The sequence below is a fragment of the Bubalus bubalis genome, chromosome 8 (assembly GCF_019923935.1).
Source record: "Bubalus bubalis isolate 160015118507 breed Murrah chromosome 8, NDDB_SH_1, whole genome shotgun sequence".
In the NCBI taxonomy this organism is placed as follows: Eukaryota; Metazoa; Chordata; class Mammalia; order Artiodactyla; family Bovidae; genus Bubalus; species Bubalus bubalis.
The window spans coordinates 74,388,598-74,403,266 of NC_059164.1; the positions used below are offsets into that span (position 1 = coordinate 74,388,598).

The 14,669-nt window shown below is 50.0% G+C and overlaps 1 protein-coding gene across 8 annotated transcripts in view; it reads left to right on the forward strand.

Moving 5' to 3' along the window:
* TNS3 (tensin 3) overlaps positions 1–14,669 on the forward strand; it is a 222,572-nt gene that overhangs the window by 68,031 nt on the left and 139,872 nt on the right. For 5 of the 8 annotated variants that reach the window (XM_025291331.3, XM_044946771.2, XM_025291325.3 and 2 more), the window contains one exon: positions 8,586–8,624. The exons of 2 other annotated variants lie outside the window; for them this stretch is intronic. Coding sequence is in view for 1 of the 6 variants with exons in the window: in XM_045166421.1 (XP_045022356.1) it covers positions 4,316–4,546; positions 8,586–8,624 (270 nt within the window). In the remaining 5 variants the exon portion in view is untranslated. Of the gene's footprint in view, positions 1–4,041; positions 4,547–8,585; positions 8,625–14,669 lie in introns of those variants that run through there. One more of the 8 variants, XM_045166421.1, reaches the window with a different exon arrangement.

A 14,669-nucleotide genomic window follows, 5' to 3' on the forward strand; every position in this document is an offset into this window, starting at 1 on the left:
CCATAGCCGACTCTGTGGCACTTGAAACTAAGATATATATTTTAAAATAAACTTTTGTGTAACACTGAAGCATGCATTCAGAAAGGTCACTGATCATAAATGTCCAGCTTGATGTGTTTTGATGGTGGGTGCATCTGTGTGGTCACATCACAGGTGGGGAGTTGGTGTGTGCTTGGCGCTTTGCAGTCCTTCGTGCCACTGGGGCCCTCCACTTGCTTGCACGCAGCTTGAGGTCTCTGGCCTTTGCACCTGAAGCAGTGGACTCACAGAGTACACACTCTCCCCCCATCTTCCTCGTTCTACCACTGACATCTGAGCCCCCCTCTGTCACCTTGCGGTGCACCCAGTGTTTTTAAAGTGCCTTGCCTGTTGGGTCACAGTGCAGGCGGGGAGGGGGTGGTGTTCTCCCATGCGTGGGCTTCTTGCAAGAAATTATTGGAAAAATAAAAATAGTTTTTAGAAGACTTATCTAAGGGAAACTATAGTGAAATGATCCCAGTGATTTTCCTTCTGTCTTCCACCACCACCCCCCCTACCCCCGCCTGCATCCAGGGGCTGTGGGGGGACAGGCGGGACCAATAGGGCTTAATTGCATTTGTAGGGCGGTGTGTTCTCATGCGGATTAGACAGGCTAAATTGGGCTTTAACTCTCAGTGGGAGAACAGTTTCCTGAGGAATGTGAACCTAATTAGGGATTTCAGGGTCATGCCTGATAAAGTTAAGGAAAAGTGCTTGAAGGAGGCATATAAGTTAATAAAGCCTTGAAGATTGGCATTTTGGGAGCCATCCCTTTGCATGGAGTCTGTAATTCTTTGGAGGTTTGTGTTGGACCCCTCACTGGAGTTCCCCCGCCCCAGAGGAGCATTTTTACAGACCACCTTCCCAAATCTGCCTGGATGACATTGTGAGAATGGCCTTCATTCCCCATTGGCCCTCTTAGGCCTTTGATGGTGGATGCTATGGACTGAATGTGGCCCCAAATGCAAAGGTAGTTACCTCAACCCCCAGGACTTTAGAATGTGAATGGACTTGGAAATGGGGTCTTTTAAGAGGTTTTATTGTTTTCCTTCAGTCCCTCAGTCCTGTCTGACTCTTCGTGACCCCATAGACTGGAGTACACCACGCTTCCCTGTCCTTCACTGTCTCCTGGAGTTTGCTCAAACTCATATCCATTAAGTTGATCATGCCATCCAACCATCTCATCCTCTGTCCCTTCTCATGCCCTCAATTTTCCCCAGCATTAGGGTCTTTTCCAATGAGTCGGTTCTTCACATCAGGTGGCCAAAGTATCTGAGCTTCAGTTTCAGCATTAGTCCTTCCTATGAATATTCAGGACTGATCTCCTTTAGGATTGACTGGTTTGCTCTCCTTGCTGTCCAAGGGACTCTCAAGAGTCTTCTCCAGCACCCCATTTCAAAAGCATCAGTTCTTTAATGCTTTGCCTTCTTTATAGTCCAACTCTCACATCCGTACATGACTGCTGGAAAAACCATAGCTTTGACTAGATGGACATTGGTCAGCAAAGTAATTGTCTCTGCTTTTTAATATGCTGTCTAGGTTTAAAGAGGTGGTGAAGGTATAATGGGATCCTATGGGTGGCCCTGTCCTTATACACCTGGTGTCCTTACAAGAGGAAATCACACAGAGGGAAGACAAAGTGAGGAGCGAAAGTAGCTTCTGCACGCCAGTGAGAGATGGCTCAGGAGATATCGACCTGCTGGCACGTCGGTCTCTGACCCCCAGTCTCTGGGACTATGATGATACATTTCTGTTGTGGTATATTCAGGCTGTGGTGTTAGTTATGGCATCCTGAGCCCACTAAGACAGCAGACATGCTCCCTCCCGGACTGTGAGCTCTGGGGGAGGGCAGCTTTCCTCTTCTCATCATTCTACCCCCTAGTTATAATAAATGGTAGTAATGGAAATAGAGATAATTGGACTTTTATCTTTTCTCAGTCATCTGTAATGGGCACAGGAAACATCTTGCTACTTTATCGATCAGTAACGTGAAATGAAAGAAGTAGAAGCTGTGCAGTCATACAAAATAAAGATGATAATGAAGTTTCTGCTCCTCCTCCCACGGGACTGCTGCCCTGTGCAGAGACAAGGGAGGTGTCACCCCCACCCCATCACTGTGAAGTCCCCTCAGCCAGTGATCCACCGTTCCTGTAAAGTCGCCTTGGCCAGTGTATCCACCGTTACTGTAAAGTCTCCTTGGCCAGTGTATCCACCGTTACTGTGAAGTCCCCTCAGCCAGTGATCCACCACCCCATCACTGTGAAGTCCCCTCAGCCAGTGATCCACCGTTCCTGTAAAGTCTCCTTGGCCAGTGTATCCACCATTACTGTAAAGTTGCCTCGGCCAGTGCATCCATATCCGTTTCTCCAGCTCCTGGTCTGGAGTGCAAGGGGGAGAAGGTGGCCTGTGACTTAACAGGCTGACGTGGAAAAGAAATTGCTTCAATCTTGATCTCATTGTGAATTTCCTTTGCAAAATCTTTATCTTTGCAAAGATAAAACAGGTAAACTTTACTCCAGATTTTGCACAGCCTGGGTTGGAATTCAAAGAACTGTGCTAAAGTAATTTTATTTAACGATGCAATGTGTGCCTAGAGTGAGGCCTTTGTACTTGGTGTAGCTCAGCAGACTGGCTTCAGTCCCGCCTGCGAGCCAATCGGTTCACCCTGTTTGCTCGTGTTGCACTTTTGTGTTGGAGAATGGGTCTATTTCTGCACAAGTGTTCAGTTTCTGAATGCATTTTGGTCATTGTTGGCTGCTGCTGTTGAACTGATCTGTGTTTCCAAGATCCTGGCGTGGGTTGGATCTGCTCAGGCTGGCTTGATGCCAACCTGGAGGGATTCATCTGTGGGCAGAATTATCTGGGAAACAAGTGGGAATAAATGGCAGGAGGAGAGACCAGGCTGGAGACTTTGGTGGTGGCATCTGGAAACATGGTATGTGCCACATGCTCTAGGGCGCGTGTGTTTGTGAGCTTCTGGGGAGCTTGCTCACGGGACTCAGCACAGTGGGATTCTCAATGGTTCTGGAGGCTAAACTCTTCTCCACGCACACAGTGATGTACAGAGCATCAGTGATGCTTTTGGAGAAGCTGGTGAGAAAAATGTCACTCTTTCTGTGGCTTTGTCCAAAGTAAAATTTAAGAAGAAACAATGACAACAGAGCTGAACTCATTGTTTCGTGGTACCCCTGAGGAGGAAAACATGTAAGAAGGAAATCTCTGTGAGGTACATGGAGACCTGAAGTGTGGTCTCTCTCCAGGATTCATCTCCAGACATGAGCAGAGGTGCCTGTGGACTGTCAGAGGCGGCCTTATGCCTCCAGAGAAAGTGCCTTGCCGCAGACCTGGGCTCGGCCCTGGGGTGTCCACTGAGTACCATGGTTCTTCAGGGTGGTGAAGTGCTGGGCTGGGCTTTTGTAGTGTGTACATACATGCACATGCACACACTCAGACACATAGTTGCATAGGAACACACACACAATGCTCACCCACATTCTCATCCTTACACACTCATTCACAGACACTCTTGTGTTCTCACACTCACTTCTTTACACCCTCGCTCTCACACACTCCGCACACTCTTACAGCCCTCCTCTACCCTCCCTCACCCTCGTGTACTCACCTGCACTCCCACTTCCTGCTGCACAGTCACTTTGGGTGCAAGGGCCCCGCGTCCCGCCTCTGTCCTGCTCACCTGCCCACCCGCTGGCTTTGGGACAGGGTGCTGATACCAGCAGGCAGCCGGCGCCACGTCGCCAGGTGTGCCGGGTGCAGCCCTGTTTGTTTGTGGTTGCCCTTGGTAACAGTGACCCGGCCCCACACAGAGCGGCGACAGGCCATAAAGTCCGGTCTCTGGGGCCTCTCTGGGGCTTCCTTAGTCACTAGTGGGCGCTGGCTTAGCCTGTCCCTCCCACATCATGTGTCACCTGCACTCCCAGGCTCCTCCTGGTGAGAAAGGGGAGCTGTTTCTATTAGGAGAGGAATGTGGAGTTTGGCCCCCGTGGCCACCAAATTAGAAGATTGTGCCTGTGTGGCCCGGCCTCCTTGGGACTCAGAGCTCCGGGCACCGACAGGACGCTCACCAGCTGCCGGGGTTGTGCAGGCCGGTGAGGGCTGGGGAGGACCTGCAGGTGCCCCGGCCCTGCTGTGATTGAGCCACCGGCACCCCCGTGAGGTTGCCCTGCTGGAGGTGACGCAACCCTGTTTTCGTCCGCTGCCACTGGTTCAGACCACCTCACACAGCAGGCGAGGGGCTCAGTGAGGGGGGCGCTGCCCAGTCCCTCTGAACGTGGGGGCCATGCACTCCGGGAGCTGTGGGCCTGCTCAGTTTTCAGCTCCTTCTGTGAGCTGGAACTGGCCCTGCAGAGGCCAAACGCTAAGGCAGCACCGGCTCCTTCCTGCTGAGGATGGCCAAGGCCACCTGCAAATGACCGAGCACTTTGGCATTTCCTGTTGTCAAATGAAAATAGCAGAAGACCCCAACGGCATGGTGAGGCCTGTGGTCAGAGGAGATGGAGAGAGAAAGAAGGTGAGCCTGTCCACCACCATCACCGACCCGACCTGAACCCAGGATGGCCGCCCTCGGCACGGTTCCCTGGTGTCTTCATCCTGAGGGGGGAGGCAGGCAGAGCCTGCAGCCATGGGGGCTCCAGTGCTGGATGTGGCCCCTCAGAGAAGCCCTGGTTTCTGTCTCTGGTCAGGCTGTAGGCTGCTCGTGTCCCTGATGCGGAGCAGGGCGGTCCATGTGAGAAGATGCTGTGTCCTCACCGTTGATTGCTTCATGGTTCTGCCAGACTGTGGTCAGCTGCGTCCCTCTTTCTTATTCTAAGGAAATGTATGAGATTTCCATGTGGTTTGCATCCTGGGATTTGGTTTGAGCCACACTGAAGGGACGTGTGTCAGTGTGTCCATGTGATGAAGGTCTTTACTACAGTAGGTGTTTGCAGTTCTTGATGTAAACATTAGTTTTCTCTGTATGGAAAGGTTGCCTTCCTCCCAGACCATCCTCTTTTCTCTCAGTTGGTACTTCTTGTGCATTTTTGTTTGCAAATTCATTCTGACTCCAGGTCCTTCTGCAGACATGTGCGGTCTGCATTTCACAGCAGTGTGTGTTAAAACAGATAGTAGAGCTGGTAATCAATTCCCTGGACCAGAGGCTCTTTTCTGGCGGGAATACAGAGCTGTCACTTGACATTTGCTCCCCTGAACTGAGGGGCTTGCTCCCCTGAAGTGGGGAGCCCCATGCTCACTTTCTAATGAAGAATACAGTTTATGCAGTTTGTGTTAGTTGGTGTCTCCTCCCTGAGGACTTGTCTTTTTAAACTGTTGTTTTCTGTGAAGGACAGTGAGTGCTTGACAAGAGAAGGTACTTAGTATAAATAAGACAGGGGTGTTGATTGCATAGCTCCTAAGAGTTGTCAGCCTTCAATGGGGCTTATTGTGATGGCCCTGAGAAGTGGGATTTGGGGAGCCCCACTGCACGGAGCCCTCTTTCGTTTTCTGGAAGACACCCTGGGTCCAGGCCAGGTGGTGGGTGTCATTGCATTTCACGTGGCTGTAGGGGATGTGGGAGATACAGGACATGCTTGACTTCTGGATGGTCCTCCTAGTGATTGCTGTTTTTAAAACTCGAACTTCTGATATTACACAGGGCTTTTGCTTTTGTTCTCTTAACAAACACATCTTCTAGATAATTACTGGACTTTATTTTTCAGGCCAGTATTAGACTTACAGAAAAATTAGACAAGTAGTATAGAGAGTTAACCTGTGCCCACTTCTCTCCCTAATTTCCCCTAGGATTAATGCCTTGCATTAGTGTGGTACACTTGTTATATTTGATGAGACAGTACTGATATATTATTAACCCTAGTGGCTTCCCTGGTGGCTCAGATGGTAAAGACTCTGACTGCAACGTGGGAGACCTGGATTTGATCCCTGTGTCAGAAAGATTCCCTGGAGAAGGGAATGGCAACCCACTCCAGTATTCTTGCTTGGATAATTCTATGGACAGAGGAATCTGGCAGGCTACAGTTCATGGGGTCACAAGAGTCAGACACGACTGAGCGACTAACACTATCACTATTAACTATATAGTTTATAATTTACATGGTGTTATACATTCTAGGATTTGAACAAATGTATAATGACGTGTATGTGCGGCTTCCCAGGTGGTGATAAAAAACCTGCCTGCCAGTGCAGGAGATAGATGTGGGTTTGATCCCTGGGTTTGGAAGATCCCCTGGAGGAGGGCATGGCAACCCACTTCAGTATGCCTGCCTGGAGAATCCCATGGACAGAGGATCCTGGCAGGCTACAGTCCATGGGGTTGCAAAGAGTCGGACATGACTGAAGCAATGTAGCGCGCATGCCACATAATGATATTTATTCACCACTACAGTAGCACAAAGAACAGTTTTCCTGCCCTGAAGCTCCACCTTCGCATTTGTCCCCTAGTCCCTGGCATCCACTGATCTTTTTACTGTCCCCATAGTTTGCTTTTTCCAGAATGTCACAAAGTTGGAATCATACGGTACGCAACCTTTTCAGATTGCCTTCTTTCATTTAGTAAATAAGTATTTAAGGTTCTTGCATATCTTTTCATGGCTTGACAGCTCATTTCATCAGCTGAATTGGTATTCCACTGCATGAAATATGGGTAGTGCTTTGTCAAAGGCAGGAGCTCTGATTGCTTGCACATTTCTCACCAGTGTGCTAGGCATTTAGTGAAGGACCAGGGCACGAGCCTGCGCCAAGTGAGATCTGTACACAGGATAAAATTAATCACCATGTTCCATGACCACGCGGCTCCTTGTCTGACCGCCAGCACATCTATCCTATAAGCATCTGTGCGTGTGTTCCCAAACATTGTTCGTGCTTCCCTGGGATTCTCAGTGTGGAGTGAAGCAACCCTCAGCTCAGTGATTCTGTACTGGGAGGGGGGCTGCTAAGTGTATGGGGAGAGGGGCTGCCAGGTAGAGAGGAAGAAGAGGGGGTGCCAGGAGAGAGGACCCCTGTCCCAGACGAGAGCATGAGTCAGAACCCTGGTGGAGTAATAATGTGTCCCAGACAAATGAATGACTGTGTATCATGTTCCTTGAGGAACTTTGTAAGATAAGCAAGAGAACTATAAATAGTTGCCATGGCAAGAACCAAGGGTGCACGGCTGCCCACTCCAGCCCACAAGGACAATTAGTCAGATCTCTGGAATTTCTGCTGCCATTACACATTTTTAGAAAACTCTTTGAGGATTGAGCCACGAGGGGTCTGGGGGAAAGAAAGTCAGGAGGAGCTGAGTCCGGCTTGCAGGTGCTAGAATCCTGGCCATTCAGAACTGCAGGAAGCAAGTCTGATTTCTCACTTGCTGACAGCCCTTTCTGCTCAGGGAGGGCTCCGTGTTCCTGAGAGGAGAAGCTGCCCTGTGTCAGCCCCCGTTCTGAGCACCACAAGCTCTTACTGCCTCCAGTTCTCTGATGAGGAAACCAAAGCCCAGAGTGGTTGGAGCCCAAGGTCCCATGGCCAGAAGTGGTGGAGCAGAAGACCCCACCCCCCACAGACAGACTTGAGAGCTGGGGTATTTATCCCACTGGGTCTGTCGTCATGGGCGCCCGTAGCTGTGTTTCTTCTGACCTCTTTGCTACTGTGGCCTCATCACATTGGTCTGTGTGTCTTTCTTAACGTGCTCACATCTGCGGGGGTGGAGTCAGAGGGACTCCTTTCCCACTGTCTCATGTAGTAAACTCCAGCATAGAGTGAAATGTCCACATTTAGACTCTGATTTTAGTTCCACCTGTGGAAATAGTTCTAGAAAAGGCATTCTGTTTTATAGAGTATGCAGGCTCTGAGTGTGTTTGTGAGATGCTGGGGCAGCTGGAAGACCCCCAGGCAGACCTCCCTCCCCTCCCTCTCCTGGCCCTGCTCCCTGTGCTCCCAGGTGAGAAATGCTTTGCACTAGCTCAGAAGTTCCTGGCCTGGGAGTCCCCTGCTGCTGCTCCTGCTGCTGCTGCTAAGTCGCTTCAGTCGTGTCCGACTCTGTGCGACCCCAGAGACAGCAGCCCACCAGGCTCCCCCTATCCCTGGGATTCTCCAGGCAAGAACACTGGAGTGGGTTGCCATTTCCTTCTCCAATACATGAAAGTGAAAAGTAAAAGTGAAGTCGCTCAGTCATGTCCGACTCCTAGCGACCCCATGGACTGCATGCAGCCTACCAGTCTCTGTCCATGGGATTTTCCAGGCAAGAGTACTGGAGTGAAGTGCCATTGCCTTCTCCATGGGAGTCCCCTAGGCCTTCCAAATTAAACATGAAGGTCCTGTATTTATGAGCAGTGGGCATTTCTCTTGAGGAGAGAGGTCCATGGTTTTAATGACATTCTCTGAAAAGGATTAGGACTTTATGAAAGTGAACAAAAATCTGGACTCTGTAAACTCTAAGTTTTTCTTGTCTTGAGATCCTGAAGCTGTGACCGTGAATGTGGTCAGAGGTGTTTTCAGGCTTGGGAGCCTCACCTGATTGTGATGCCGAGTTTCTTCTTGAGAGCACCCACCGTTTATCATGTTTCTTCTCCCTTTAGGTGGTGAGTCCCCACTGTGTGCAGGTCCACCTGGAACAGGTAAGTCATTGGCATTTCCTTGAGACTCTTCCTGCTGTGCCCTCTTTGTGGAGTCTTCTGCCAGGATCCTGTCCCTCTGCGCTGTGGCTTTTGTTCACAGAGCTCTCTGTGGACCCTGGACCACCTTGCACTAGCTGTTTGCATACTTGCCTAAAGATGGGTGAAGCATGCACTCCTTTGTAAGAACTACCTTTCTGATCAGTTAGTTACTTCAGGAATTCATTTCCCTGAGCCCAAGTTTCCCCTGCTGTAACACAGAGATGCTGCTTGTACATTTTCTTAGTAATAACGATGTGGCTAGAGCACTTGTGTCTCGGGTGTCTGTGCAGAGAGCACAGTGTGTTGGCTTTGGAACAGGAAGCTCTGACCATCTTTCTATCAGATTGGAGGTAAACAGTGATAACACTTTCACTTTGGCAAATCTTTATCGTTGCCTGCTTTCTAAATGGAAATGTTCTTTGAATGTTACTGTGCCTCTGGGTGTTTTCTTTTGCCGCCTCCCACCTCCTTACTGCCCCCGCCACGAGCCCTTCGTTGTGAGGCAGGGTTGGGGGGTGGGGGTGGGGAAGGTCAGCCTTTTGTTAATAACTTAGTAGCGGCTTATAGGACTCCTGGCTCAGTGCACTTCCAGGACAACCCTCTTCTCTTATTGCAAATTGGGAGTGTGCGCCTTTCCCAGCCTCACCTGTGAGGAGAGGAAATGGGTGTTCCCTGGTGCCTCCTCCAGGGCACCATGGAGTCTAGACGTGGCACCATGCCCTCAATCCCGGTTTTGCCATATACAGATTCCAAAGTCCTGCTGTGGGTTTTGCCCACCTTCCTGCTTCCGGGGCCTCTGTTGGCTGAGAGCCCAGTGGCTTCTAGAGCCAGAGCTGGTTTTTCCCTAGAGCAGCAGTAGACACCCTCCAAAGGGCTCAGCCCTGTGTTCTGCATGTGACTTTCTCTCCTAAAACTCAGAAAGTGCTGTGTCCCTCCAGGCTGCTGGAGAAATAAATAAATGGGAGGAAAGAGGTAGGCAGGCCAGCTTGGCCTGTGCGCTCCATCTGCCTGTGCTGGGCTGCTGCTGCTGCTAAGTCGCTTCAGTCATGTCTGACTCTGTGTGACCCCATAGACGGCAGCCCACCAGGCTCCGCTGTCCCTGGGATTCTCCAGGCAAGAACACTGGAGTGGGTTGCCATTTCCTTCTCCAATGCATGAAAGTGAAAGTGAAGTTGCTCAGTCGTGTCCGACCCTCAGCAACCCCATGGACTGCAGCCTACCAGGCTCCTCCGTCCATGGGATTTTCCATGGGCAGGGTGGTGTAAATGCACCAGCTTTGTCTGGTGGAGATTTAGTGAAGGGCTTTCAGGTACACGGTGTCACTTCTCAGGGCAAAAAGCACAAAAGCAACTTTTTCTCTCCTGGCCCTGCATCAGTCAAGAACCTTTTAGCACCATGACTTGGCATTTTGGATTGGCAAAGATGGACCTCCAGATTGCAGCAACTGTCCCCATGTCACCTTGGGAACCAGAGGGCTGTGTGGGTCCTCACCAGGCCACTGAGACCCTGGTTCTGTTTTTCCCTTTCTTATAGTGATTGAGTACCTGCTCTGTCTTAGACATGTTTGCCCAGAGGTCACCTTGGCTCACTCACCTGAGACACGAAGAACCTGAGCAAAGTTAAATAGCTTTCCAAAGCCACAGACATTGAGAGGCCTTCACCTCTGATCTTGGCTTCTTTTGCTGGCACCTGACAGTGAGAGGTGAGACAGGTTCATTGGCATAAACAGAGTTTAAAATCAAGGATATACCGCATTTTAAAATCAAGGATAACTGTGCAGGGAAAAACTCATATTTTGTCAGTGGAGCTCAAGAGGAAATTAGTGGTAATTTAGTGCCACTGGGGTTCAGACCCAGCTTGGTATTTCATTCTCAGAACATCTCTATCTGGTGGACATTGTGGGTGAGTACCTTCCCCAAGGTGGCATTGCTCACCTGTGGGAAAATGGTCAGCAGAAATGTGGATCTCAGGTGTCCAGTGGCCAGGCCATCCCACCTCTCATCCCAGTGCTGCTTGAACTTACACAGGGTCCCCCTATCCTTCCACCTTCATCCTCTTGGGTTATCAGTGGTTGTGGGGACTCATCATCAGCCTTTTAGGTTTGGGAGAGGGAGCTTTGTCCTTATTCACCTGAAGCTGTGATGGTGGTCAGCTCTAGGGTGTGAATGCCCCTTCCCACCCATCTGTGCCCGGCTCTCTGACCACTTTTGTGCCTGGGACCCTTCACCTGGCAATCACCTGCTATGCAGATGTCACCTGAGAGCAGGGAGTCCTTCTGGGCAGAGGAGGAATAGCTCCATCTCAGCTCTCTTTAACTCCGAGCCACCAGGTCTGCCTGAGTTCCTGGGGCCACAGAAGCCTGGGGCATCTTTCCTTGAACACATTTGGGCATAATTCACTGTCCTCACTAGAGAGGAGAGGTCAGTGATGGGCTGTACCAGCAGGATGTGACAGCCTCCCATGACTGCTGCAGGGGGCCCTGCACTTGAAGTTATGCTGTGTGAGAGTCTTTGCCGGACTAGGCACCTCTGTGACTGCCTGGGGTGTTTGGAACAGGGATTCAGGGATACTTCATGTATTTGTCGCACTCTGAACCCTTGGCTATTTGCGTTGATGCTCATTTTTCTAGGGTTTTTTTTTTTTGTTTGTTTGTTTTTTTCTGGTTGTAGATCTTTAGTTTATTGTGATGGTTTAAAAGGTAGGTGTGAAGTTTGGCTAAAAATGGTAGGCAGTGGGGCTGAGAAAAAGATCTGGGAGGCAAACCTCCTTTTGTAAATGTCAACTTAGCTGGTGAAACCATGCAGACAGGCTCCAAGTTTCTTGGAAGCCAGTGTAAAAAGGAAACCACGTTATCGGCACGTGCCTTATCAGCAAGGAGGGGAAAAGGCAAATCAGTGGAGAAAGTGCCATGTGGAAAATTGTGCAGGGTGTTAACTGTGTGTGGGACAGGTGCCGAACCCCGCTGCCCAGAAATGCTCCCCCCTCATCCCAGATCCAGATGAATTACTGTTTTAGAGGAATATCAGATACAAGCTTTGAAGTGCATCTTGTTAAATCCTTAGGCACTCTTGTGGCTGTGGTGGTGGGCATGGCGTTTAGAATAGAAAAGGATAACGGCTACTTCACTGTCTGTTTGGGTCACACTTGTGGACTTCCGTGGCATGTGTTCTGCTGGGATGTACAGTGGATGCGTCACTGTTTCTCTAGGTGACCATGATCATTAGTGATGGGAGAGGTAGCCAGGCTCTTCAAAACTGAGTCACTTGTGTGCTCTAGCTGTTTCTGTAGATATACATGCATGTTCACAGGCACATCCAGCACAGAGTATAGCAGTGATTCCAAGCGTGGGCTGGAGTCAGCTCAGGGTCCCCCCCAGGCTGTGACAATAGAGAGCTGCGTGACCTTGAACTGAGCCCTCTTACTTCTGGGATCTGCTTTCCTCTTCCATAAAGTGGGGATGCTACCACCTTCCTCGCGGGTCATTGTAAGGATGATGGGGTGAAGTAATGTATGAAGATTCTTAGCACCGGCTCTGGTATAAGGAGAGTACACAGTGAGTGGGGAAATCCTTATTTGTTGTTCCGTGAAGTCAGGAGGGCGATAGAGGTCTCAGTTCCCGCCGCCTTTGCTGTTTGTATTTTGTCTTTGATCCTTGTTCTCTTGCCATCTGCCGGGGAGAACCAGTTTGATCGGTTTCATCGAGTGTTCCCTCTGCTGCGGGAGAGTTGAAGGCACCTTGACAGGCTCTTCTGAGACCTTGATTCTTGTCATCTCTCATTTAGAGACTTAGAGGAACTCAGGAAGCCCATGGAAAAGAGCCTGTGGTCAGGATGCAGGTGGCGTGAGAGCCTCCAGATGGTGGCAGGCGGATTGATTACAGGATCTTTTCACGACACAGACCTCATGGAGCTCTGAACTTGGCCTGACAGCTTTTTACTGACGTGCGAGGCAGTGGTGTTTGTTTTTCCATGTTATCTTTGCCCTTCCAGTGCTGCCCGAGGGGGTGCATTCATATCAGTGCACCAATGGAAACTCATTCCTGGGTGCAGCTGTAGCTTTCACGGGGACCCTGGGAGTCCACGTGTGTGAACCACCCACACAGCCACACCCACAGGAAGCACACATGGGCCTCTGTCTAGGCTGGAGAGGCCCCGGAGGAGCCAGTCCTGCGGAAGCCCCTCGCTGCTTGGTGTCTGAGTGCATTCTCTTCAGAGCAGCTACCGTCCTTGAAAGAGGCCGTGCCCCCGCCTCCCGGGGCCACGTGTGGGCGGCGGGCGGCAGTGTCAGGCCCAGCGGAGGGCGCAGGTGCAGGCCTTCACCTGGCGGCTGGCACGCACACAGCCCATTGTTTTGCTCGGCCATTGTGGTTTCTCCAACTGGAGGAGAGGTTGTATAAGAATAGCTTCTGAAATTTGAGCCAGCTGTTTACTGAACTCGGGCGGCTTTATTTCTCCTTGTTTAATTAAAGTGAAGACAATGGGTAGTTTCTGCCAAAGGTGACATTAGGAGTCACATTACACTGTCTCAGGCTACAGTTTCCAACCTGCCTTCTGACAGCTACAGCTTTGTATTTGTGTGTATGTGCGTGCAGGCTTAGTCGCTCAGTCGTGTCCGACTCTTTGCGACCCTCTGGACTGTAGCCTGCCAGGCTCCTCTGTCCGTGGGATTCTCCAGGCAAGAATATGGGAGTGGGTTGCCGTTTCCTCCTCCAGGGGATCTTCCTGTCCCAGGGATCGAACCCGTGTCTCCCACATCTCCTGCATTGGCAGGCTGATTCTTTACCATCTGAGCCACCAGGGAGCCCCTTGTTCAATAAAGTTGGCTTAAACTCACAAAGTCAGAGGACGTGGTCATGGAATGACGTTGACAGGAGGGCTCCTTGACTGTTGAGGACACGGGCCCATGAGCATGTGCTGTCATCGTCACAGTTCCCACGATTGACCTGAGACAGGTTCTCTCAAAAGTATTGAATTATTTTAGTAAGGATGCCCGCCAAATTGGATAATTAGGAGTTTGAGATAAGAGAAAAAATATATACTCTGATGATGATATTCCCTTTATTTTACTGCAAAATTAGGTGTCAATGACAGAGTACAGGCTTTCTGTTGGTACTGATTTGTGAAGAAGTGTTACTGAAGCTCATGGAACCTTGTCCCTCCTGCTGGCTCCCATCCATAGCAGGCTCTCTGTAGGAATTTCTTGTCCTCGTCTGTAAGTGCAGGTATTTGACTAGATGCTGGTTATTCCTGGTTATAGATTGTTTCTGCTTGTGTAGTGAACTTCAGAAGCACAGACGTGGGTCTGCATACCACAGCAGGGTCTTAGCTGAGTGATAGATGCTGTTTTCTGAAAGTCAAAAGCACATGTCCACGTGTGCCTACACACATGTAGGGATGCACAGCTGCCCCTTCAGAGGCTGTCTGTCTCATTAGAACATATTTGACCAGAATTGGTAGCTCAGTGAGTAATGAATCTGCCTGCAGTGCGGGAGACCCGGGTTGGGAAGATGCCCTGGAGAAGGAAATGGCAAACCACTCCAGTGTTCTTGCCTGCAAAATCCCGTGGACAGAAGAGCCTGGTGGGCTGCAGTCCATGGAATCGCAAGAGTCGCATACAACTTAGCAACTAAACCACCACCACGATGAGATTAATTTGTTTCAGGCCAAAAGACACTTGCAAACTTCCTTGTTCTTTAATCCCTCTGATCTTAGAAATAGAGAAAAGTCTCAAGAATCATGTCAGATCAAAGGCCAAGTCTTCCACTTGGTCAGTGGAACCAAACTTAATATCTATGTTTTTGGTAAAAAGCCAGGTGAAACTCAAATAAAAATATGCATGATGCTGTATTCCCAGAGTTCAACCTTGAAACTAAGTCTTCTGATTGCTCTGCACCAGGTAGCCTGTCTATACAGGAATGAGTCATCTGAGGAGCCCCGTGGAAGACCCTTGAGTGGGTATATGGAGACTGAAAGGCCCAGTTAGGATGAGAGAAGCATGGGGAATACA